This window comes from Myotis myotis, unplaced genomic scaffold (genome assembly GCF_014108235.1).
Source record: "Myotis myotis isolate mMyoMyo1 unplaced genomic scaffold, mMyoMyo1.p scaffold_m19_p_3, whole genome shotgun sequence".
NCBI lineage: Eukaryota > Metazoa > Chordata > Mammalia > Chiroptera > Vespertilionidae > Myotis > Myotis myotis.
Window position 1 is genome coordinate 24,266,098 of NW_023416335.1, and position 23,548 is coordinate 24,289,645.

Consider the following 23,548-nt stretch of genomic DNA (forward strand, 5'->3'; position numbering starts at 1 on the left):
GTGTATTACCACTCTCCTCTCACACCTACCCTTTGATTCAGAGTGAAAAGGTCAAAGGCAATAAAGAAATAAGAGCTCCTTTTCTACTCATATCACTCATGAGTTGGCTTCAAATGGAAGTATATTACTCAAATTATATTTTTAATTTAATATATAGTGAGGGTGCCACACTTCAAATAAATCTATAGTACAGTCTTTGGTCACCTCTCCTTTGTCAAAAAATCAAAATTGCTGTATGTTGAATTCACTTATAGTAGATAATTTATAGTAGCAAAGGCAGCAAGTATGTTTTTGAGACACTACACTAATACTTGCATAGTACCACGACAGTCTTGGGTCCAAATCATGGTTACTTAAGCAAGCAAAGAAATCAAGGGAAACAAACTTATTCTGGGTGACTTTATGACCTAAAACTTTAATGGCATGAGGGTTAGAACAAACATCTGCTATAGATACTACTCCTGTAAAATTCCTGAATTCTTCTCAGTGTGAAAGGGTAGCAGATAAAGTTTGGAGGCCATTAAAACTTGCAGCCATTTCACCTCTCCACCCTGAGGCTGTCAACTTTCCAAAGTTAAATAGCATTTCCTGAAATCTGCCTTATATTCAAAATTCTAAATGATGAGAGGCAAGTAAAATAATCAAGAAAATAACAATAACAAAAAGATCTTTAATGTTCAGGACCTTGATTTGTGGCAAATCTCCCTAAATTACATAATCAAGTAAACAGAAATGAGAAAAAAACAACCACTGTTTCACATCTAGGAGGTACTTGGTCACTGCAACTGTATTTCTTTCTTTCTTCCTTTTTTTAAATCCTCACCCGAGGATATTTTTCAATTAATTTTTAGAGAGAGCGGAAGGGAGAGGGAAAGACAGAAATATCGATGTGAGAGAAACACATTGATTGGCTGCCTCCTACACGGGTCAGGCCAGGCCAGGGAGGAGCCTGCAACCAAGGTTCGTGTCCTTGACCAGAAATCAAACCCAGGACCCTTTGGTCTGCAGGCTAATTCTCTATCCATTGAGCCAAACCAGTTAGGGCTGTATTTCTTTTTTAAGGCTGGGTAAATCACAATCCCTTTACAAGGTTTTCAAATGGATTAACCTAAAAAAATCAAGATGAGGTTATAATACCATTTTCTTTGGAAAAGAAAAACCATCTATATTGTTGGCATTAAATATATATATATATTTGAAAACTGGATTTCAAAGCAAAAGTCATGAACTTATACTTGCTATATAATGAGGAACATGAAAAGGCTGTTGTGTGTTGAAAAAGAACTGGAGTTTGAAATATTTGGAAGAGAGAAAAATTCCACATGCAAGACAGACATCCAAAATGGCTCAACATAATTTATTTTTTTTATGTTAAAATGTACAGAGTTCTTTTGAAAGTACTTGCTAGAAAGGGGGGAAAAAGTGATATTACATACAAGGAGAGGAAGGGAGACCAACTGGCCCAGGAGCGCATGACATGGAGAAATACAAAGGCATCTAGGCACCCCTTCCCCTTAGCTTACAAGTCACCATGAACAAAGTACAAAGAAGTTACAAAACAGGAAAAGCAAATATAAACAGACAGGAATAGACTTAGTTAGCTTCATTTGTACATGCGGCTTTTAGAGGCATCTGGAGCTCTATTCACACACTCTAGAGATCTCTTTAAAGAGAATTTTTATCTTTCTTAAAATAGTTTTTAATATTCTACAACAAAGATAAAAAATTTTAAAGATGGAATGAAATGAAAAAGCTCTTATTTTAAAAGGCATCAAAGTCACTAACAGTGAGTTTTTTAAATTTCTTTTTTAGAAGATTACCCAAGTTATTTTGCTAAAAATACATTTTTTTTTAAAACAGAAGTGAAAAAATGACAGGTACCAATATTACTGTGTTGGATAATTTCTTTTATAATATAGAAAAGAACATTTTCTCTACAATAGTTCTAGTCACAAAAAGGCTTGTGGAAAAAGGGAGCTGCCTGATTGAATCTTTTTTTTTTTTTTTAAGAAAGAAACAAAACCAAACACAATCGCAAACCAACAGAAACTGAATTCACGGCCCTCATTGCAACAGCTTCTCCTTCTGCCTTGACCCACCACCCTCCTCCCAATATACTTCCCTCCCGACCCACCCCAACCCCACCCCAACCAGGAAGCAATGACATAGCTGAAGATAGGGAGAGGGCAGAACAGTGCACTTTCTACATAGATGCTTGAGAACTGGAATAGTATATACAGAGAAACTGGGTCCTACACAGCCTTGTACATGCTCAGAATTGATAGCGCTAGGATGTGGAATTCTGCCTTTTTCTATGTAACACATTTAATTGAGAAAGTCAATTAAAATGTATTAAAAAAACCAACAAACCTGTGCATTTGAAAAATGTAATGCCTAATTAGTACTTCAAAATTTATCTATATAAAATATACAAATAAAGGAGAGAATTTAATGCTTATAGGTATTTCTTTAAGCAGTACTTCCCCCTTTTGGATATTTGACTGCACATACCAAGTGGTATAATAATTTCCATCTTCCAATGATGGAATATATATATATAGATATATAGATTTTTTTACCTATCCCTGGAGCAAGTAACAGGAAGAGAATGGGCAAACTGGCTGCACAAAAGAGAATGGAATTGGGAATAACATAGGAGCCTGCTAAAACCCTGCTGTCCAGATTTGCCCTGCTATGCTGGTGGTTGGTTTATCTTTCTTCTCTTCAGCCACTCACAGGTGAGCAGCTAGTGCACTGATTCACAGGGGATGAACTCAGGATCTCAAAAGACAAATGAAGACCGGAGGTATGTATCATTTAAGTAGCTATAAAACTCACACCATGATCTCCCTTACAACACACATTCTGTAATCTCTTCCAACATAAACAGTGTCAAAGGTTTGCCAGGTATTTTCAAATCACCGAAACAGTCATCCATCAACACTGTAAGAATGTAAGAGGCTAATCACTAGGGACTGTTGTTTGAGTTTAATCAGAGTCAAAGGCTCAGGAATCAAGACCCTTAGCATCTCAAAGTACATACTAAAAACAAGAGGTTGCGTGGAACGTGGGCTTTTATGGCTGATTCACCAGGTGGTAAAAAAAACGAGAGGTTAATTTCCTCTTTTTGATTGTTAATTGACCATCTCTATTCTTCCAAGGCTAATTTAGGATTGCAAACAGCTTTCCTCTGAGATTCTGCTGTTAATTGAGACTTACAGTATTTGTGTGTCTCTGAGTGCTAAGTGGGTATAGTAAAAAAAATTATATTACACTTGATTTAAGAAAGACAAACATTTCAATGAAGTCCATCTAAAAAGAAACATTTTGGGGGAAAGGTTTCAAGAGGTGTGTGTGTGTGCGTGTGTGTGTAGGGAGTGGAGGGGATTTTCAGAGGAGAAGCATTTTCCTGCCTCACTTTATTAATAATAATAATAATAATATTAACAATAATAATAAGTTTAAGGAGCTTGGGTTGTTCTCCATGTCCCCATCCGAGTCTCCCATAAGTGCCTCCTGCTGGAATGAAGTAGGAAATGAAAAGTTGGGTTCAGAGGAAAGGGTCTGGTTAACCCTCGAGATGTATATATAACATTTAAAAATGACAACACTGGGAGCTGCAAACAGTGAAGGGAAACATACATCTTCAAATAAAATCAAGATATTTCACTTTACACAAATTCTGTCCATGTGGTATGTAAAGAAAGTAAGGCTCTTTTTAATTATGAAAAGATTTTTGTGCATGTTTCCCCTATCCCCAAATCCATTTTTAGATGAGTTCTATTGTAAAATGTTCAAGATTATGAAGAAAACCAAAACCCAGAACAAAATGAACCCCCAAAAAAGAGAAGACCAGGTTTTTTAAAAAATAAAATAAACCAAAGAAAAATTCCTCTAAATCTACAGCAATATTTTAACTGGAAAAAAAAGGTCCATTTTTCTCTGGTTTGTCAGTATAAAAGGTTCCTTTATTTATATATATTTAAGTTTTTAATTGCAAGTTCATCTTGCTCATCTTCTCATGTAAGGTCCATTGAGTGACTGCTTGGGCACACCAGCAGCATTCATGTAGCTGTGATGGGAGGGGCCAGTGTACATCATGTTTCCATGAGGGTTTGGCTGCATAGGCTGCTGGGTATAGGCCTGGCTCCCCATCATCCCCATCTGCATCTGCATAGGATACTGTGCTGTCTGGTTCATGTAGGCAGGGTTACTATGGTAACTGCTGTTCATCATGGGTTGTGTCATTCGATAGCTGTTCATGGCATTCAAGGTGTTCATATTCATGGAATTAACATTATAGGTAGGGGTTGGCATTAAATTAACTCCCATGTTCATGCCACGCTGAACGGCTAATGCACGAGGGCCAGCCTGCATGGCAACCGCTGGTGGACTGCGGCCATACAGCTGCTGCTGGTGAGCAGCTGCAGAGGGCAGTGGTGCAGATTTGGAGCGAATGGAAATGTGCCCCTTGACCGGCATTTGCCCTTGCAACCTCTGAGTGTGAGGAATACCAATGTTGGTAGCAGACATGTTGCACTGTAGCAGAGGTGACGTGAGGTTCATGGTGGTAGATGCCAAGTTTGGGGGTGGCGTCATGGTGGCTTGTGCTTGAGGGGTCCCAGCTAATGGATGAGATGGAGCTAGCTGAGCCAGCCCTGTATTAGACAAAGAAACACTGGTTGCATAGGAAGTCACAGCAGGAGAATGGCTATAAGGCATGGCATGAGGGTCCATAATGGTGTTAGTCAGCTGCTGTAACTTGGCTAAACTGAAGGTGGCTGACGGTTGAGAGTAGCTGCCGGCACCAAAATCCCCTGGAATCCTCTCATAGATACTGATGTTCCCAGTGCTTCCAGATTCTGGTATCTCCATGATCATAGGCGCTGGAGTGAAACTGTTATTCATACTACACTGTGACAGGGGCGGCTGCTGTTGAGGTGGCGGTGGGGGTTGAGGCTGCTGGGGCTGAGGTGGCGGCGGCGGCTGCTGCTGCTGTTGCTGCTGCTGCTGCTGGGGTGGTGGAGGCTGAGGTGCTGGTTGCTGTTGCTGCTGCTGCTGCTGCTGCTGCGCTGGTGGCGGCGGTGGCGGCTGCTGGTTACTGGGAGGCCGCTCCACCACACAGCTCTGAGGTGACTTGATGTTGCAGTTGGCAGCAGGCTGGACATTGTTCTGCTGCATCATACTGCAGCTGTTGCCCATGTTTGCCATCTGCTGAGTGACAACACAACTGTTCTGGGTGAGGCTGCTGGAGGACGATAACCCACCATAGGAGCAGCTGCTCTGGGAAGAGTTATTCCCACAAATGCTGCCGCCCATTGTGGAATCATAACTGCTAGGGTTCTCGTAGTTTTCTGTGGTGCTCTCAATGCTGCCCAGATCACTGAAGCCACTGTCCACCACCTGCTGAGAGTGGTCTGATACGGAAGGCACATCCATCATGGGGCTGGTCTCCATGTTCTGCATAGAGGGGGCGGACAGGGATCCTTGTTCTGGGCTGATCTGGGTGTAACCACTTTCAAGGGCAGGCACATTGGGACTGCTGACTGAACGGACTGACTGACTGGGATGAGACTGAACAGAAGATATTGGACTATTGTGTTCAGAAGCATGACAGTCTTCAACCATTGACATCTGAGGGTCTTCATCAGCTTGGGTGTAACTCTGCAGCGTCTGACAAGCTGCAAGTGTCTCTTCACAGTCCTGGTAGGCACCCTCGTGCTCATTGCTTTCTTCTTGAGTCAAGGACTGTACTGCTTGCACAGTTTCCAGATCCAGTTCACTATGGGGAATTTCGTCTTCCTCTTTTAACTCAATTAATTCTTCTTTAGAGTTTGAGTCTTCTTCATGATCATCCTCAGACCCTGGCATATGCTCTGATATCACGGATGTTTCATGGGAAGTCTGTTCTTCTTCAGAATCTGGTTCTGTTTCCTCTTTATCCTTTATATTCTCCCTACTGTTCTGCATATTCGTATCTAAAAAAGACTCCTGACTACCAGGACCCTCTTTGACATCTTCTCTAATGGGCTGCTCCTCTAGTTCTTTTTTCTTTGTAGATTCTAGATGACCGTCATCTTCATCATCTGCATCATGGTCTTCATTCTGGTTTGTCTCTATAGCCACTTCATCCTCTTCCTCTTGCTCCTGTTCTTCCAGTTCTTGTTGCTCTTCCTCAGATTGCCTCTGCTCTTCTGAGACACGGGGTTTCTCTTCTTCCTCCTCTACCTCAGGTTCTTTCATTTCCATCTCGGGACTGTTGCTATCCACTGGAGAAACTGCTCTAACTTCACTGCTGGTTGTATCTTCTTCTTCTCCCTCTTCAACCTCTTCTGCTTCCACGTGCATCTCCTCATCTTCCTTCCTTTCTTCGGTTAAAAGTAAGTCTTCCTTTGATTCAACAGTTTCTTCATGCTCTTGAATTCTGAGTTTACGTCCAGGTTTAAGAATGGGGACAATGGGCTCAACAATGCGTTCATGAGTAGAAGAAACCGGCATGATTTCCCGATTCAACTTAAATCCTGGCTTGCGACCAGGTCTTTTCTTCCAGTGGATTGGTTTGCGGCTTTTGCCTTTGGGCCATCCCTTTTTCTTTTTCATAGGTGTTGATGTATCTGGCTCATGTGGAGAATCATTCACATCACATTTTCTCAAGACAGGTACTGGCTTTAGGATAGGAGTGTCTGTACAGGAGGGATAAAAAAATAAAAACAGGTTATAAGATCTTGTGTTTTTTAATGCCTTTTTCTGAGACCAGCATATACAACAGAAATAATTTCATTAATCACCACAAACTTGATTATCTTCATTGTCTAGTTAAGAATCTAAAGAAGAAGCCTAATTAGTGACATCTTCAAAGTTATAAGGTAAATTGGCAGAACAGTGAAAGAATCCTAGTCAACATTCTGTTACCACCCACTAGCTAAAACCAGTTCAAGTTTATCATTGCCAACTGTATAGCTTGGGAAAGTTCCTCTAATTCAGTTTTATCATTTATAAAATGGAGATGAGCTTTATAAAGGTGCAAATACAAAGTAGTTATTACAACTACTTTAGACAAATTATCTTTATTATGTAAGTTATAAATCAGCTCATATCTTTGTTTTTTTTGTAATCCTCACCCGAGGACATGTTTCATTGATTTTAGAAAGAGAGTGGGAGAGGGAGAGAGAGGGAGACAGTGGTAGGGAGGGAGGAAGACAGAGAGCGGAGGGAGAGAGGGAGAAACATCAATCAGTTGCCTCCTGCATGCACCATGACCCACAACCTGACCAGGAATTGAACCTAAAACCCATTGGTGTATGGGACAATACTCCAACTAACTGAGCCACCCAGCCAGGGCTTTTTTTCTGATTGCAATTTATATTCTCTGATTGTCTTATTTTCCACAAAATCATTACTTAAGTTAATTTCATGAGCCATGATTGAGCAATGCTACAAAATAAATGTTGTGTTTGTATGGGAATAGCTGCAAAACATTTAATCCTAGACAAATACTGACCTAAAGAAAAAGCTGAAGCACCAATAACAATGGTTTATTAAAAATAAATTTTATTTTAGCATTATTTTCTTCACAATTAATTTGTTCCTTTTAAAAAATTGTAGTAAAATATGCATAGCATATAAAAGTCTCCATCTTAACATTTTTGGTGTGGCATTAAGTCCATTTCCTTTTCCATTTATTTATTTAATCCTCACCTGAGGATATTTTTCCATTGATTTTTAGAGAGAGTAGAAGGGAGAGAGAAACATTGATGCGAGAGAGACACATTGATTGGTTGCCTCAAGCCTGCAACCAGAACTGAACCCGAGACCCTTCCGTCTGCAGCTCTATCCACTGAGCCAAACCAGCTAGAGAACATTTCCCATTAATTTTTAAAGGGAAGAAAACCAAGGCAAGAACATGATTTGCAGGGGAGAGCTCTGCAACTAAAAAGGTATAGTTAATAAAAATAATTTGAAAACAAAGAAAATTTGTCCAACTCAACATAAACTTAGAGGATACTATTTTAGTTTATAATGATACAAGTTATAATTTTACTAATGTGCCAAATTTAAAAAATAAGTTTCCTACTTATATATATTTCCTACTTATAACAAAACTCTGGAAAATCATTACCAAAGCAAAAAATCAGTCATCTTGTCATTTTATTAAAAGTATTTATTGTAGCCCTGGTTGGTTTTGCTCAGTGGACAGAACTTGGGCCTGTGGACTGAGGAGTCCCGGGTTTGATTCTGACCAAGGGCACATGCCTGAGTTGCAGATTTGGTCCCCAGTAGGGGGCATGTAGGGAGGCAGCCAATCAATGATTCTCTCTCATCATTGGTGTTTCTATCTCTCTCCTTCCCCTTTCCGCTCTGAAATCAATAAAAATATATTTTTTAAAAAAGAAAGTTGTCATCTTTAAAAACAAGTATTGCATAAATATATGAGCATGGAGAAAATGAAAGTTATCCACTAGATTTGAAACTGAGTGAATTTAGGTGAGGGCTTGTGCTGGGAGGGGGGAAGGAGACATATGTAATACTTTCAACAATAAAGAATTTAAATTTTAAAAAAAGGGGTTCTCCTTTTCAGAAGAGCATTAAAAAAAAGTAAAAAAAGAAACTGAGTGAATTTATTTTAAAAGAATAAAAAGCTCAACTAGTTAATCCATAAAAGCTATACATTTATATCTATGTTCAACTAGATTCCTTCAAATTCAAAAAGCTCAGTTTGACCCCCATGCAAAACAAACACTGCATGATGCTCTGGAAAAACTGAGGCAAGGATGCAAATGACTAGTGTGTGACCCAGCTAATCTATGAGCCCATTTCTTCATTTCTAAAGAGGAAATAACAATAAGGGTGTTTTAAAAGTAAATCACTGAATGTTTAGCTATACCATATTTTGAAGTGCTGTTACCATTTTTATTAGAAATGTACTACGAAAAAAAAAGGACACATATGTAATACCCTTTGTGATACTTTAAGCAATAAAACAATAAAAAGAAAAGAAAAGAAATGTACTACTAATTGAGCAAGACACTTAAAGACATGATTCAGGAAGGATTCCTGAACAGATCTGAAGCAAGTTCAATTTACATGAATCTGATCTTATTTAAGAACCGTCTTCTTTTTTTTTTTTTTTTAAATATATTTCTTTATTGATTTCAGAGAGGAAGGGAGAAGGAGAGATAGAAACATCAATGATGAGAGAGAATCATTGATTGACTGCCTCCTGCACACCCCCCACTGGGGAATGAGCCCGCAACCCAGGCATGTGCCCTTGGCTGGAATCGAACCTGGGACCCTTCAGTCCGCAGGCTGACGCTCTATCCACTGAGCCAAGCCGGCTAGGGCTAAGAACCGTCTTCTTAGCATTTGTAACTATTTATTGAGTACCTATATTAAACACTCAGTACACTTCAGTAAGCGAAACAGACTAAATCTATAGAGAGCACGTTCTAGTAAAGAGTTATTACTTAAATATCTTTCTGACACTAAGTCTAGTCCACCTATTAACTAAAGTTTCAGATAATGAACAAAAAAAGGATTCGGCAGAAAAAGAATTTTCTGCAGAAACAGCAATAGGTCCCAGGGGAAACTAGAAAAACAAAACAAAACCACACTTTAAAAGGACAGAGGACTAAATGAGGGTGGATACACTTGATACAACTTTTTAGAGATTACCAAGTCATCCATTAGTTACTTAGTAGGCTGTGTTCGTTTTTCAGCCTTTTTATTGAAGGGTTTACAGCTATCACTGCTGTATTCTAAAGACAATAAAAATACAATAAGCAAAAGTTTTGTAAAACATACCATCGGCATCATCTGACTCTTCATCATCGTCATCATCATCTTCATCTTTCGACTTCCTCTTAGAAGAGGATCGACACCTGAGAACATTCTGTGAGGACAACCGATGGAAGTATCCTCTAGAGAATAGTTCATTTTCATCCTCTTCCTCTTCTTCTTCATCAATCTCAAAGGTGGGTTCTAACCTTGGCATCGGCCTCTCAGAGTCAGAGTCTTCAAAAGGTTCGTCTAAAACTTCTGTAGTCTCAGAAATAGTTTCTGTGACCACACTGCTATTGTGGTGTTTGCGTTTTCGGACTCTCCTCCTTCGGTGAAGAATTGGTTTCTGTTTAAAAGAGAAGTAATTTCATTAACAGTAATGAACACTATGGTTTCTGTTTATAATATGATTAATAGTTTTTAAGCCTAATAGAATTAGCACACATAAAATGAGGATGCTATTTACCAAAATATATTTAAATTTTAAAGAATTTTTATTAATAGAGAGGAAAGGAAAGGGAAAGAGAAAGAAACATCAGTGTGAGAGGGAAACACCGATCAGCTGCTTCCTATATGTCTCCTACCAGAGATGGAGCTTGCAACCTGGGCATGTGCCCTGACTGGGAATTGAACCGCCAATCTTTCGGTGCATGGAACAACCCCCAACCAACTGAGCCACACCAGCCTGAGCTCAAAATAGATTTTAAATATTATTTCAAAATACCATAGTAAGATACTATACATAATGTATCATAGATTCACAGATGTTGGATAAATGAATACAACTTTGTAAAAGAATGGTCACGCAGGCCCCAAAGGGCAGATATTATAATTCCCTCCTTAAGAGTGACTTAGAGGAGAAACCAAGATGGCGGCATAGGTAAACAACTGAAATTGCCGCCTCGTACAACCACTTCAAAAATACAACTAAAAGACAAAACGGACGTCATCCAGAACCACAGGAAGGCTGGTTGAGTGGAAATTCTACAACTAGAAGGAAAGAGAAAAGCACACTGAGACACAGAGGAGGTGCGGAAATAAAGTGCAGAGGTACGAAGGCGCGTGCGTAAAGGGCTGGCAACTGAGGACGTGACTGTCTTTTTCAATTGGGAGGGAGACATAAGCTCCTGCTCTGAACTCCAGTTCCGGGAGAGTCTTTGGGGACCCAGACTCATACGGGGAGAAACTGAGCTGTCTGGCAGCGGGCGGAACTCGAGGGCAGCTTTCTCTCAGAGGTGCTTGCAGCGATAACTGTGGGACACTGAGATGGGGCCTCTTAGGGTAGGACTGAGGAGCAGCCATAGCTGCTTGCTCTGTCCTGTTGATCTTGATACGTCCCCCCCCACCCAAGCTGTGCGCAGAGGCTTTTGCATATGAAAGACCTGGCCCTTTGCAATCTAAAATTACCTAACAGACTGCAGCTGGGTCAGAGACACCCAGAACTTCCAAAAGAAGGCCCAAGGCCCCACAGCAGCTTGAATTGCTTCACAGCTGGGCCTCATCTGGGCACCTCCAAATCCCAAACAAAGAAGAGAAATCTGCAGATCTCTCCATAGCTCCTGCTGGGTAGCCTTGGGCAGAGGCTAAATAAGCACCTCCTTAGAGATCCAAGAGCCAGTGTACCCAGTGGTCAGAGTGGGGCCATCCGGATTACAACTCCTCAGATCCAGAAGGGACACACTCAGGGGGCAGACTCAGTGAGCACCAAAGCCCCACTGAAGCAAGTCTTGCCTCAGAAGGGTGTCTCCAGCACAGAAGTTCTCCCACTGCAGACACAGCTGATTCTCACAGCCAATTGGCCTGGAGGTCAATTCCTCCCAGTGATACCTACAACAATCAAGGCTTAACTACAAGACTGTGCACACAGCCCACAAAGGGGTGCACCAAGTGTGTCCACCTCAGGTAATTGGGGAGGCTGAGCTACTGGGCCCTATAGGACACCTAGCACAGAAAGCCACCCTATCAACACAGGGAAGCAGCCAAAATGCGGAGACAAAGAAACAGGTCACAAATGACAGAAAAGGAGGAAAGCAAACTACTGGATATAGAGTTCAAAACCACGGTTATAAGGTTTTTCAAGAATTTTCCAGAAACCGCCAATAAATTTAGTGAGACCTTCAAGAAATCTAGTGAGACCCTTGAGGATATGAAAAAGGACCAACTAGAAATTAAGCATACACTGACTGAAATAAAGAATATTATACAGAGATCCAACAGCAGACTAGAGGATCGCAAGAATCAAGTCAAAGATTTGAAATACGAAGAAGCAAAAATCACCCAACCGGAAAAGCAAAAAGCAGAAAGAATCCAAAAATATGAAGATAGTGTAAGGAGTCTCTGGGACAACTTCAAGCACACCAACATCCGAATTATAGGGGTGCCAGAAGAAGAGAGAGAGCAAGATATTGAAAACCTATTTGAAGAAATAATGACAGAAAACTTCCCCTACCTGGTGAAAGAAATACACGTACAAGTCCAGGAAGCGCAGAGAAACCCAAACAAAAGGAATCCAAAGAGGACCACACCAAGACACATCATAATTAAAATGCCAAGAGCAAAAGACAAAGAGAGAATCTTAAAAGCAGCAAGAGAAAGACAGGCAGTTACCTACAAGGGAGTACTCATACAACTGTCAGCTGATTTCGCAACAGAAACTATGCAGGCCAGAAGGGAGTGGCAAGAAATATTCAAAGTGATGAATAGCAAGAACCTACAACCAAGATTACTTTATCCAGCAAAGCTATCACTCAGAATTGAAGGTCAGATAAAGAGCTTCACAGATAAGAAAAAGCTAAAGGAGTTCATCACCACCAAACCAGGATTATATGAAATGCTGAAAGGTATCCTTTAAGAAGAGGAAGAGGAAGAAAAAGGTAAAGATACAAATTATGAACAAGTACATATCTACCAACATGTGAATCTAAAAATCAAGTGAATAAAAAATCTGATGAACAGAAAAAACTGGTGAATATAATAGAATTAGGGGCATAGAAAGGGAGTAGACTGACAATTCTCAGGGGGAAAGGGTTGTGGGGGTGCAGGAAGAGGCTGGACAAAAATTGTACACCTATGGATGAGGACGGGGTGGGGGGTAAGGGCAGAGGGTGGGGTGGGAACCGGTTGGAGGGGAGCTATGGGGGGGGGGGGGCAAGAGGAACAACTGTAATAATCTGAATAAAGATTTAATTTTAAAAAAATAGTGACTTAAACACCCTAGAGATGTCTATTTCATTACTAAAATGACATAGTGGTTAGTCCCTCAACTTCTCTTTTCCTTAAGAGAAAAAAAGGAATAAACACTTTCTGTTTGTCTCATAGCTCTACTATGAAGGTCAGCAGAACTATCAGCAGAACCTTCAGTACGCCATTTCATGCACTATCCATGGAGTTTATTGGAATGCAGAAATGTGGAGCTGACAGGTATTTACCTGATGTCAGTGAAGCATTTCAAAAGTAATAAAATAAATGTGGAATTTGGCACATTAGGCACAATTTTTCACACAATAGCACAAAACAAAGATGATGCAACTAAGCCAATTCCCTCATTCTATAGAGGCGAGAAAGGTTACAGGACTTAAGGTTACACATGCAGTCAGTATAGAAATGGTTGTAAAATACAGTCTATGACTCTCAGTCAAGTGAGTTTCTTCAAGAACTTCCAAAGTGCTTTGTACATGATCTCACTGCCTATTATAATATTCCTTTTTTACACAAACAAATAGCCCAGTTTTATTTTATAAAATGGCAAAGATATATTCTTCAGGATCACATAATAAATAGTAGAATTAGTTAAGAGTTCACTTTTTCTCCACTTCAAATTTACTAACATCACTAGTTAAGAATACAATTTTCAAACTAAGTTAAACATGACCTTGCTTTTTGGAGAAATAATTGATTGGAGCATGAAATATACAAGTTGAACCTGAAACATCTTTTAGTACCAGAAAGTAAAAAGTGCTCAAAACAAAACAAAAACCTTCACAAAGATGAAGGCATGTATGTTAAAGAAACACAGGAATAAAATGAAAAGAGTTCCCAATATCCAAAGCTAGAAGAATTTGAGCAACAAAATAAAGTAGTAGTATTGGAATATAACTCAAAGTATAAAGTAAATATGAGTCCAAAGCGATATAAATAAATGTATAAACAAATAAACAAATAAATAAATGTGGAGAATGGATAAATATCCCAAGCAGGATTCTAAATAAACATAGGTATTCTGCTCTTAAAGAGTAAAGTATTACTCCCCATACCTCAAGTGGGGATTGTAGACAGATGTCCTCCAAAGACTACAGAAAAGGAAAAAAGGGAATACCTTTACAGTGGAGAAACCTGACAAACACAAGCTCATGCCAGGTGATGGAGGTTAACAACAGTGGAAAGTCATATTGATAGTAAGTACCCTTGTATATATACTGACTAGAGGCCCGGTGCACAAAAATTTGTGCACTTGGGGGGGGGGGGTCCCCTCAGCCTGACCTGTGCCCTCTCACAGTCTGGGACCCCTCAGGGGATGACCACCTGGTGGCTTAGGCCCACTCCCCGGGGGATTGGGCCTGAGCTGGCAGTCAGACATCCCTCTGGCAGCCCAGGAGCCCTTGGGGGATGTCCACTTGCCAGTGGGGAAAAGGCCTAAGCTGCAGTCAGACATCCTTAGCACTGCTGAGAAGGTGGGAGAGGATCCCACAACCACCGCAGTATTGGCAGCTGTCAGCCTGGTTTGTGGCTGAGCAGAGCTCCTCCTGTGGGAGCGCACTGACCACCAAGGGGCATCTCCTGCATTGAGTGTCTGCCCCCTGGTGGTGTGTGTCATAGTGACCAGTCATTCCCAGTCATTCTGCTGTTAGGGTCAATTTGCATATTACCCTTTTATTATATAGGATAGAGGCCTGGTGCATGGGTGGGGGCCGGCTGGTTTGCCCTGAAGAGTGTCCTGGATCAGGGTGGGGGTCCCGCTGAGGTGCCTGGCCAGCCTGAGTGAGGGGCTGAGGGCCGTTTTCAGACTGGCCACCCTGGGTGAGGGGCTGATGGCTGTTTGCAGGCTGGCCAAGCCCCCCAGCGGGGACCCTCACCCCATGAGGGTGTGGCCATCCTGGGTGAGGGGCTGATGGCTGTTTGCAGGCTTGCCACGGCCCCCAGCCACCCAAGCTCCCAGTGGAGGCTGGCTGGAAGCAGGTATCTGGGATTTATCTATCTTCTATAATTGAAACTTTGTTGCCTTGAGCGGAGGCCACAGCCGGCCAGGGCAGGCGGGAAGCTTGGCTTCCTTCATCGCGGGGGCAACCAAGCCTCCTGCTTGCTCCAGCTCCGTGGCTGCCGGCTGCCGTCTTGGTTGCGTTGATTTGCATATAGTCGCTCTGATTGGCTGGTGGGCGTGGCTTGGGGTATAGCAGAGGTGCGGTCAATTTGCATGTTTCTCTTTTATTAGATTAGCTAGTTGACACCCTTTATATGATGTGATGAGAATGGCACTTTACCTCTGTGGTCTTCTTCTTAAAAATATATTACCCCATTCTAATATCATGAGGAACATTTGCAAAACTTTCAAGGTCACCAAAAACAAAAAGTCTGAGAAACTATTATAACCAAGAAGGGCGTATGGAGACATAACTACTAAATGTAATGTGATATGCTAGATGTGATTCTGGAACAGAAAAAGGACATTTGGGAGAACTGAGGAAATCTGGATAAAGTATGTACTCTACTTAATAATATATCAATTAATTGGCTCACTATTTGTGACAAATGTACCACATCAACCCGAGAAGATAATAATAGGGGAAACTGGATGTGGGGAATACAGAAACTTTCTTTCCAATAATTCTATAAATCTAAAATGGTTCTAAAATGAAGAGCTTTTAAAAAAATAAATAAATAGCCCTACCTTTTGTTTTTTAAGGGTCTGCCAAAGAAAGGAATTATTTCATTGTTTTGTATGAAAGCTGTCACCTCACTACTACAGGGTGGCTCATCCAGAGAACTGACATACTTCAGGCTGACTGCCTTGTGACAATGCTTCAAGATGACTCCATAGCCTGGAGTATTTCTGGTATACAGTTTAACAAAAGTCACTATCATCATCACAATTTTTTAACCAACTGGCTCTTATTAAAAATTTGCATGATGATGAAATATATAGCTTATAAAATATTTTTAAAATGTGGTTAAGACAAACTACTGGCAGAGTAAAGGGGAGAGAGAGAAGGGGGTGAGAGTACAGGAAAAATAGTACTACTCAAGATAAGATGAATGGCTTTGCTCTGAGCACCCCAATATACATCCACTTTCCATGGAACTATGCAATACTTCCTTCTGCTTTTCTAATATAATCATTTCTAAACTATACACATTTAAAAAATATTTTTTAAATTCCTGTCATTTTTTAAATATCAAAACAGCAAGCTGCAAAACAGTCTGTCAACCCTTAAATAAGCTTATGACTTCTATGCTAATTACCATGAATCATAGAAGTCACATACACATTTCAAATAGTCACTGGAAACAATATACTGAGGCTTAAAGTTTAAAAAATAACCCACTAAGAACTTCTATATTTACTCTTTTAGAACTCTAGAAGAGAACAAGTGTATACAATAAACTGCAACTGCAAGAAGGAAAGACATCAAAGAAATGCTTTACCTTTCGCTTCAATGTGGGCTTTGTAAGAACTGGTGGCGAGTTGGACCGAGGACTTTCCGGCTCCTCTTCCTCCTCACTACTCTCACTGAAGCCCCTGAGGAGAGCCTTGTCACCATCACTATAGCGACGGGACAGTCTATCATTGCCTTCTGCTAACCTACACTTCAGAACCTCAGGGCTTTTCTTTAGATGTCCCCGCCATAGCTCAATCCCTTCACTTAGTCTTCTTTTGGGAATGTCTGGCTTCCCATCCTGGCTTGGCTGCTCCTGAGAGGCCGCCGACTGTTCCTCGCTTTCAGTGTATTGTTCTTGGGAGGTTTCTGATTTTTCCTCACATTCTCCATATTGTTCCTGAGGAGTTGATGACTCTTCCAAGAGTAGTTTAGAATCTTTATCACCAAAACGTTCCTGGTTTTTTTTGTTCTTCCTCCCACAGCGGCCTCTCCGAGATGGCTGATTATTTGCAGGAAAACTATCCCGGGAAAGAACTTGTTTGTTCAAACGTGTAGAACTGGTTGGTGCCAAAACTTCTGGTTTCTTTTCACTTTCTATTGAAGAATAAGAATCTTGTTCTTTGTTCTCCTGAGATGCAGACTTTCCCACCTGATTTCAGAAAATAAAACCATGCTGGTTAATTTTTCAATTTTATCTGGTACTATCTCCTACTCTGATCTTTTAAATACTAAGATAAGAAAACAGAGCTTAAAAAAAGAAAATTATTATTTAATAGCTAACATGAATATTATTTATGTGTCAGACACTTTTAAATGCTTTAAAAAGGTAATTTTCACAATAATAGTATAAAATATAATTACATGCCCATTTTATAGATTAGGTAACTGGGGTATAAAAAGTTTAAATAAGTTATCCCAGGTCATGCAACAGCAAATGAAGAAGCTGGAATATAAACCCAGGCAGTCTGACCCAAGAGTTGGTGCTCTGAGACACTATGCAATACTATCTTCAATAAACAAAATGAATATTATTATTCTTATGAATTTTAAATGAGATAGTTTCTGAAACTTCTCAGAAGTAAAAATTTATAAACAGAGAGGAGATCGGCTCTGGAATATGAGCAAGAAAAAGGGGAAGTTTGAAAAAAATGAAAGAAAATTTCTATAATTATTTTAATTTCTTTTTATTCTGATTAATTTTAAAAATTAAATCACATTAAACAGGGGCAAGAATTTGTTTACATTATCAAAGGAGGACATAGATTTTTTAAAGAATGAAAGAACTTATTTTAAAAAAGGTATGATCAGGGAGAAACCAAGATGGCGGCATAGGTAAACACCGGAAATTGCTGCCTCGCACAACACTTCAAAAATACAACTCAAAGACAAAATGGACACCATCCAGAACCACAGGAAGGCTGGCTGAGTGGGAATTCTACAACTAGAAGGAAAGAGAAAAGCACACTGAGACTCAGAGGAGGTGTGGAAATAAAGTGCAGAGGTAGAGAGGCTCGAGCGCGCCCGGGGAAAGGGGCTGGCAACTGAGGACACGACTGTCTTTTTCAATCGGGAGGGAGACATAAGCTCCCAAAGGCCCTGACTCCAGTTCTGGGGGAGTCTCATATGGGGAGAAACTGGACTGTATGGCATTGGTCGGAACTCGAGGGCGGCTTTCTCTCAGAGGTGCTTGCAGCGATAACTGTGGGACACTGAGATGCAGGGCCTCTTAGGGTAGGACTGAGGAGCAGCCATAGCTGCTTGCTCCACCCTGTTGATCCCCTGGGACCCCGCCCCACCCAAGCTGTGCGCAGAGGCTTTTGCATATGAAAGACCTGGCCCTTTGCAATCTAAAAATTACCTAACAGACTGCAGCTGGGTCAGAGACACCCAGAATTTCCAAAAGAAGGCCCAAGGCCCCACAGCAGCTTGAATTGCTTCACAGCTGGGCCTCATCTGGGCACCTCCAAATCCCAAACAAAGAAGAGAAATCTGCAGATCTCTCCATAGCTCCTGCTGGGTAGCCTTGGGCAGAGGCTAAATAAGCACCTCCTTAGAGATCCAAGAGCCAGTGTACCCAGTGGTCAGAGTGGGGCCATCCGGATTACAACTCCTCAGATCCAGAAGGGACACACTCAGGGGGCAGACTCAGTGAGCACCAAAGCCCCACTGAAGCAAGTCTTGCCTCAGAAGGGTGTCTCCAGCACAGAAGTTCTCCCACTGCAGACACAGCTGATTCTCACAGCCAATTGGCCTGGAGGTCAATTCCTCCCAGTGATACCTACAACAATCAAGGCTTAACTACAACAAGACTGTGCACACAGCCCACAAAGGGGTGCACCAAGTGTGTCCACCTCAGGTAATTGGGGAGGCTGAGCTACTGGGCCCTATAGGACACCTAGCACAGAAAGCCACCCTATCAACACAGGGAAGCAGCCAAAATGCGGAGACAAAGAAACAGGTCACAAATGACAGAAAAGGAGGAAAGCAAACTACTGGATATAGAGTTCAAAACCACGGTTATAAGGTTTTTCAAGAATTTTCCAGAAACCGCCAATAAATTTAGTGAGACCTTCAAGAAATCTAGTGAGACCCTTGAGGATATGAAAAAGGACCAACTAGAAATTAAGCATACACTGACTGAAATAAAGAATATTATACAGAGATCCAACAGCAGACTAGAGGATCGCAAGAATCAAGTCAAAGATTTGAAATACGAAGAAGCAAAAATCACCCAACCGGAAAAGCAAAAAGCAGAAAGAATCCAAAAATATGAAGATAGTGTAAGGAGTCTCTGGGACAACTTCAAGCACACCAACATCCGAATTATAGGGGTGCCAGAAGAAGAGAGAGAGCAAGATATTGAAAACCTATTTGAAGAAATAATGACAGAAAACTTCCCCTACCTGGTGAAAGAAATACACGTACAAGTCCAGGAAGCGCAGAGAACCCCAAACAAAAGGAATCCAAAGAGGACCACACCAAGACACATCATAATTAAAATGCCAAGAGCAAAAGACAAAGAGAGAATCTTAAAAGCAGCAAGAGAAAGACAGGCAGTTACCTACAAGGGAGTACTCATACAACTGTCAGCTGATTTCGCAACAGAAACTATGCAGGCCAGAAGGGAGTGGCAAGAAATATTCAAAGTGATGAATAGCAAGAACCTACAACCAAGATTACTTTATCCAGCAAAGCTATCATTCAGAATTGAAGGTCAGATAAAGAGCTTCACAGATAAGAAAAAGCTAAAGGAGTTCATCACCACCAAACCAGTATTATATGAAATGCTGAAAGGTGTCCTTTAAGAAGAGGAAGAAGAAAAAGGTAAAGATACAAATTATGAACAACAAATACACATCTACCAACAAGTGAATCTAAAAATCAAGTGAATAAATAATCTGATGAACAGAATAAACTGGTGAATATAATAGAATTAGGGGCATAGAAAGGGAATGGGCTCACTATTCTCGGGGGGAAAAGGGGTGTGGGAGGCGCGGGAAGAGACTGGACAAAAATTGTACACCTATGGATGAGGCCGGGGGGTGTGAGGGGCAAGGGCAAAAGGTAGGGTGGGAACCAGGTGGAGGGGAGCTATGGGGGGATAAAAGAGGAACAACTGTAATAATCTGAACAATAAGATTTAATTTTTTATAAAAAAAGGTATGATCACATGAAGAAAAATATTGAAATCTATATAGTCTCTCCTTTTAAAGCCTGTAACTCTTTAATGGCTTTAACCTTTTAATGGCTAAAAATGTCTGTGTACCTACTAAACTATTTAGTGCTCTCTTAGAAAACATACACATTTACATTATTCCATAATGTTTTATCTTAAGGAAAATGTATTTTGTTTTCATTTTTAACAGGTCAGATTTAGTTTCAATTCTGATTCCTCAATTACTATATAGCTTAAAATTTAGCTGCTTGTTGGCACTCTGGTAAGAAATATTTAGTCATAAGTTAACATATAACAAATTTGAAGGTCTCCCAATGATCCAAGGCTTAAAAATATACAAATAAGTATATAAAACCCAGTTTTATTTTGTTTTTGATTTCAGGGAGAGGGAGGGAGAGAGAGAAACATCAATGATGAGAGAATCACAGATCAGCTGCCTCCCACTTCCCCCCACCCCTCACTGGGGATCAAGCCTGCAACCCAGGCATGTGCCCTGACCAGGAATTGAATCATGACCTCCTGATTCATGGGATGATGTTCAGAATTAAAATAAACTCTGAAATTCTAATGTGAATTTACTTCATTGGTTTAATTTATTTATATATATCACAGATACTTATGAAAACCCAAAATATATCCTTCTGTCACAAAAAATAGAGACTACTCATGTCCTTACATTTGTCTCTAATTCTCTTTCCTGGCACTGCAGCTCTTCACTTTCTCCTTCCTCAGCCTCCTCCTCTTCTTCTTCCTCTGAGACAACAGAATTGGAGACTATGACAGGAGTCCAGCGCAAGCATTCTGGATCTACATCTACAGGTCGCAAATTCAGCTGAAGTTTTGTCATGTGATCCTGAATAAGTTTTTCCCGGCGGATAATTACAAATCTGGAACCAAAGAAAAGTTTATAGCAATCAACAATGTACAAGGAGTACCTAACAATGAATACAGAACCATAACACCCAGAAAACCCTGGAGATGATGATAAATGCTTCAAAAATAGCAAGCCTGGGAAGCTGAAATAGAGAAATAGGCCATCACATGAGATAGCTAAGAAATATGAAGTTAGATACTTAACACTCAACAACAGCAAGGGATGAAATTCTTTTAACCATTTATTGTCTCACACTCCCAATCTCAGAATTTCTAATACTTCCCTGAACTTTACCTCCTATTCTCCATATTTCTAGCTCAAATGCCTCCTTTCTAGATAAAGGTGAGCTCTTTCCTTTGATCTATATTTCATTTTGTACCATGTTATATGGAAATAAATCATGGGTATAACTTATGTGAAATTGTTTCTAGGGTTGAAGAAACTCCCGATACTAGAAAATAACATTCAAACATTAGGAAGGTCAAAAATAGTTTAGAAAAATATGGTCAGTAGTATCAAATATCATAGGATAGAAAATGATGTCTGAGGATCACCAAATGTATTATTTATATTAGTTTATATTCTTCCATCAATAATTTGGCTGCCTTCACCTAATTATCCTTCAAAGGTATACAAAAGAATGTAATACTCACTGGTCACTACGGAAGTCCAGCATTCTTAGGTGGTGGAGTGTGGAAGTAATGTCTTGAGGACAGATTCCAGTCAACTTACTTAACTTCTTAATGCTGATTTGCTTGTCATTTTGGTGATAAAGGCACTCCAATATTACACTTTTCCAATAAGCCATGTAGGAAAGACGACCTAGATCGGATAATGGTTTCTCTGGAGACCCTGCTTGGCCTTCGCGCTTTGATAACAAATAACCTAAAGAAACCCCCAAATTACAAGTATGTCAGAGAGCCTAAATTAGGCTAATTCACGAACATAACAATCCCCTCTTCCACAACCAATCTAAGTATTATAAGCAATAATAATTACAAAAGCAAATTCCTTCAAGAAAAAAACATAAAATTGCAAAATTACTTGAAAACCAATTTGCAGGCAGATTACATGATTTGTCTACAATGAACATTAGGCTAGTATCACTTAGTCTATACTTAACATAAACATTGTTATAATATTCAAACTGTTAAAAATCAGGACTTCATATTGATGGGCTGCATTAGTAAGTTTAAGGCAATGTTTTTTATTTAATGTACTATAGAAAACCACCCTTGCAATATTTTCCTTGGACCACTAGATGGCAAGAGTTATATCTGAATTGAACAACACAAAGGAATGCCAGTGTTTATGTAATCTTATCTATTAATATTGTGGTTCTTTGAGAGAGTATTAGATGACAATTTCTCACTTCAACCAAAGCTCTCCTCACAATTACCTATCACCCTAATTCTTGGTAAGCAGGAATAAGAGTGTCACTGTGAGTGTATAATGGTATTACTTCGTCCTCTTGTCTTGTGCATGACTCTCAAGAACAGGAAAAAGAAGGCATCAATTCTAAAGGAAAGTATCAAAAATGGAGATGCCAGAAGAAATGTTTTTTTGTCATTTAACATAAAATCAATCTAAGAATGGTAATGTGGGAAAATATATTACATTTACAAAAATAGTTGAAGACAAACACTGTAATCATAGATTGTTTGCATATCTCAAAAAAAGACTAATCAGCATAATATTTCCCCTATGTCACTTAATGACATAATATGTTCAGTCATGAGTCCTATTTCAAAACAATATATCAATATGTCAATATATCAATATTCACTCTCTAATACTAATCCAAAAAGACCAAGAAAATTTACAAAATAACCAATTTTATTTCCAGTAAAATATGGTCAATTGTATAGTCTAAGGCCAAGGAGAATAAGCTTTACTGGTCTATATAAGAATTAACTTCTTAACACTGGCGATATAATCATCTGATATTTAGAAGGATTGACTATTGTCAAAATCCTTAGTTTAAACCACTGTTTCTGAATATTTTCAAAATACTATTTTTAGCAGTATCTGAGAAAATATTCCCTCAAATATCACTATTTTATAATCAATATAAAATTTATTACGAACATACATTAATTCCTAAGTAAGATTATCAATGTGTAAAACAAAATTCCAGTTCCACAATTACCTTTTTAGAATCATTAGCTTTCAATATTTAACTCAGATTAAATTATTTCCTTATCATTTAATTTTAAGATTTTTAAAGGTGCATCACATATTTTTAACCATTAAGTAAAAAGCCTATAACTAAAAAATGATGCACACATTTTGGGTAACAAAATTGGGGCAGGTGCTGTACATCTTTATTAATATTAATTTAAGCAGATATACAATGTTTAGTATTGTTGTGAGTTAGAATTACTATATAAAACTAAGTTCCATTGTAACTTAACAGTTGCAAATTCAAGGAAGTTGGTATTTAATATTAGCTACTTACAAATATTTAATGTCCAACCAAAAGAAAAAAAAATTCATGACTTTAAGTTTTAAAGTTCCATACAGCAGTATGACAAGCAATAAATCATCTGCAAATCTTTAAAATATTATACACACTCACACGTGCACACAAACATGGTCCATAAGAAGAGATAACAAGAAATTATGTTA

At 39.6% G+C, this 23,548-nt stretch overlaps 1 protein-coding gene across 8 annotated transcripts in view; it reads right to left on the reverse strand.

The window, feature by feature from the left end:
* Positions 1-1,342: 1,342 nt before the first annotated feature.
* The window catches only part of KAT6A (lysine acetyltransferase 6A), a 134,354-nt gene continuing 112,148 nt past the window's right edge, over positions 1,343-23,548 (reverse strand). For 4 of the 8 annotated variants that reach the window (XM_036300719.1, XM_036300718.1, XM_036300725.1 and 1 more), the window contains 5 exons: positions 21,574-21,805; positions 20,723-20,933; positions 16,417-17,019; positions 9,802-10,123; positions 1,343-6,683 (listed from right to left, as the gene is read on the reverse strand). In XM_036300719.1, the coding sequence (XP_036156612.1) occupies positions 4,012-6,683; positions 9,802-10,123; positions 16,417-17,019; positions 20,723-20,933; positions 21,574-21,805 (4,040 nt within the window). In that variant the 3' untranslated portion in view covers positions 1,343-4,011. The remainder of the gene's footprint in view (positions 6,684-9,801; positions 10,124-16,416; positions 17,020-20,722; positions 20,934-21,573; positions 21,806-23,548) is intronic. The other 4 variants (XM_036300721.1, XM_036300720.1, XM_036300717.1 and 1 more) reach the window with 2 other exon arrangements.